The sequence below is a fragment of the Orycteropus afer genome, unplaced genomic scaffold (genome assembly GCF_000298275.1).
Source record: "Orycteropus afer afer isolate SDZICR_OR568_19922 unplaced genomic scaffold, OryAfe1.0 scaffold00048, whole genome shotgun sequence".
Lineage (NCBI taxonomy): Eukaryota > Metazoa > Chordata > Mammalia > Tubulidentata > Orycteropodidae > Orycteropus > Orycteropus afer.
The window spans coordinates 13203344-13206438 of NW_006921635.1; the positions used below are offsets into that span (position 1 = coordinate 13203344).

A 3095-nucleotide genomic window follows, 5' to 3' on the forward strand; every position below is an offset into this window, starting at 1 on the left:
CGGAGACGTCGGTCCTACTCGCCCATGAGGAAGCGCAGGAGAGACTCCCCCAGCCACCTGGAGGCCCGCAGGATAACGAGGTGAGGCCAGCAGGGGAAAGGCCGTTCAGGCTGGAGCATCTCCCCCTCCGGCTGTTCCCCCGCCGGCTGTTCCCCCTCCGCCGCCGCTTAAATGCCAGGCCTTGGATGTATGGAAGGGGAAAAGGGTGGAGCCAGCCTGCGGAAAAGGGCGGCACCTAAGGGTGTGGCCAGGGTTTGGGGGCGGGGCTGAGAAAGGGGTGGGGCTTGTCCAGGAAAAGGGATACAGCAACGGGGCGGAGCCTTTGCCTGGGGAGGGGACTAGGGCTTTGGCTACATCCCACCCTCAGACCCACACGTTCTTAATGTCAGGTTTAAATAGACTTGGGCATAAATATACCTTAAAGCCTGGGTGGAGAGGGAAAAATTGGGTACTTAGGTGCTGAGAGGACGTAGAGCGAGCCTGGGCGGTAAGGGGCAGTGCACTGGCCTAGGATTCAAACCCAGCAGTCCCACTTTCCACGTGACTCCAGGAAAGTCTGTTGACCCAGGGAACCTCAGTTTTCTCACCATTAGATGATGAGGAAAAAGCTCCTGGGCTATGATGAGGATGAAATGGAGGGAGCAGGCCGGAAGGGGCTTTGTCATACTTGCCAAACGCCAGAGCACAGTGTGTATTGGATATTAATCACATGGCCTGAATAGGTGAGTAAGGTTTCCTGTAACAGGTGGGGCCTTAACAGAGAAAAGCCCTAGAACAGAAGCCAGAGGTCTGAGAGGCAGCAAATTGGTCAGGCCTTGAAAACTGGGCGAATCAGCAATGCCTCCCTGAAACTGGCTCTCAAGGATAGTTGCTTGGACTCTTCCTTCTGACCCTACAAGGGTCAGCCACTTAGTCCAGAAACCCCCAGAGAGAGGGATCTTGGCAGCCCAGTACCTCCTTCCTAGGGATGACCTGAAGAAGGACAAGAATGTGTGCCCCAGAAAGTAGGACCTGGGGTGATGGTGTCCTCTGTTCAAACATCCCAGAGCATCCTATCCCAGCCAGGCACACAGTAGGGGCTCCTACACTCATTGCCTTGACAAAAGTTGTACTTGGGGTCAATTTGGAGGACAAGGCTGAGATAAGGAGAGTGGTGTTTCCAAAGGCTACCTGGTTTCCTCTGCCAACCCCATAGAATCCATCTTGAGTAATCTACTCAGTGTTTCCCAAACTCCATTTACCAGCATCATTGTTACCATTTTTGCCTTGTCTACCTACTTACAGTACTACTGTTAGGAGCTCTGGTAACGTAGTGCCTAAGGCACCTGACTGCTAACCAGAAGGCTGGCGGTTGAAACCCACCAGCCACTCCTCGGAAGGAAGATGGGGCTATCTACTTCCGTGGTGATACTGCCTCGGAAACCCAAGGAGGGGTGGCTATGAGTCAGGTCTGACTCGACGGCATATAACAACAACAACATATCTATTTAAAGAAAATTAAGACAGACTACAGTAATTGGGGGGAGCTCTGGTAGCATAGTGGCTAAGGCACTTGACTGCTAACCAGAAGGCTGACGGTTCAAACCCACCAGCCACTCCTCGGAAGGAAGGTTGGGCAATCCTACTTCCGTAGTGATACTGCCTCGGAAACCCAAGGAGGGGTCGCTTTGAGTTGGGGCCGACTCGACGGCAAATAACAACAACAACAACAACAACAGTAATTGGGAAACCAGCCTCTCTCACCATAAATAGCACGTTCTAGTAAAAGTAAAGGAAGCCTAGCGGCACAGTGGTTAACACTCAGCTGTTAACCAAAAGGTCCACCAGCCACTCCACAGGACAAAGGCGAGAAAGATGCGGCAGTCTGCTTCTGTAAAGATTACAGCCTTGGAAACCCTATAGAGCAGTTCTACACTGTCCTGTAGGGTCTCTGTAAGTCAGAATTGACTCAATGGCTATGGGTTTGGTTTTATTTTGGTAAAAGTAAATAAAAACCAAAACCAAACTCATTGCCATAGAGTTGGATCCAACTCATAGCGACCCCTCCTTGGGCTTGTGAGGCGGTATCACTATGGAAGTAGATTGCCCAACCTTCCTTCCGAGGAGTGGCTGGTGAGTTTGAACCACCGGCCTTCTGGTTAGCAGTCAAATGCCGTAGGCACTACACCACCAGAGCTCCTAAAAGTTAACAAAGCAAAACAAAACTATGATGAAAGCTGAGATACAGATTCTGCTGTCAGCTGAAGGCTCTGAGCCCTGGCTTGCCTTGTTTAAAAGGGAAATTATCAAGACATAGCATCAAGCTGGCACTTTCCCCTGGATGGTCTCTGGGCTGTTGGGGAAATTGGAGAAATACTGCTTTCCCTGGAGGTCAGGGTGAGGCTCCTGAGTTGTTGTAGGAAAAGTCTGGGCCTCATGCCTCCTTCCTCTGGTCTCTGCAGTGCCCGGAAACGCCCCATCCCCTACTACCGGCCCAGCCCCACCTCCTCGAGCTGCCTCAGTAGCGCCTCCTCCTGGTATAGCAGCAGCAGCAGCCTCTCCACAAGTCGCAGCTACTCTCGGAGCCGGAGCCGGAGCCGGAGCCGGAGCCGGAGTCAGAGTCGGAGCAGGACCCGCAGTAGCAGCAGCTCCAATTCCCGGAGCCGGAGCCGGAGCCGGAGCCGGAGCTACAGCTCAGCAGACAGCTTCTCCAGCACGAGGCGCTAAGCAAGGGCCCTCCCTCGAACCTGCTGCCCATGGGGCCCCTTCACTCTGCCAGCCTCCCCCACTACCTGTCCACCCTGCCTTCTCCTTGGTGACAGACTTGGAGGGCTCCTGGCCCCTGTCCTTCCTCCTCTCCTAGGGAAGAGAAAAAGAGGGTCCAGGGGGAGGGTCCACCCTATGCCGAGCTGCCTCAGTCTCTACCAGTACCATCCGGGGGGCTCAGCTCAGGCCTAGGCGCATGGAGAGAACCACCATCTTTTTGGCACAAAGATCTTAAGGTTTTGTAAAGAGCGATGAGCCCATAGCTCAAAAGTTGGGGCCTGGCCAGGAAAATGCTGAGGCAGTTCTGCTAACAGGAGGCACACCTAAGGCCAGTGGTCAGTCATCCCCAC

General features: G+C 53.7%; 1 protein-coding gene across 1 annotated transcript in view; it reads left to right on the plus strand.

Moving 5' to 3' along the window:
- SRRM4 (serine/arginine repetitive matrix 4) overlaps positions 1-2706 on the plus strand; it is a 129875-nt gene extending 127169 nt beyond the window's left edge. Inside the window, exons 12-13 of the mRNA XM_042780614.1 lie at positions 6-80; positions 2442-2706. Coding sequence (XP_042636548.1) covers positions 6-80; positions 2442-2706 — 340 coding nt within the window. The remainder of the gene's footprint in view (positions 1-5; positions 81-2441) is intronic.
- Positions 2707-3095: the final 389 nt, after the last annotated feature.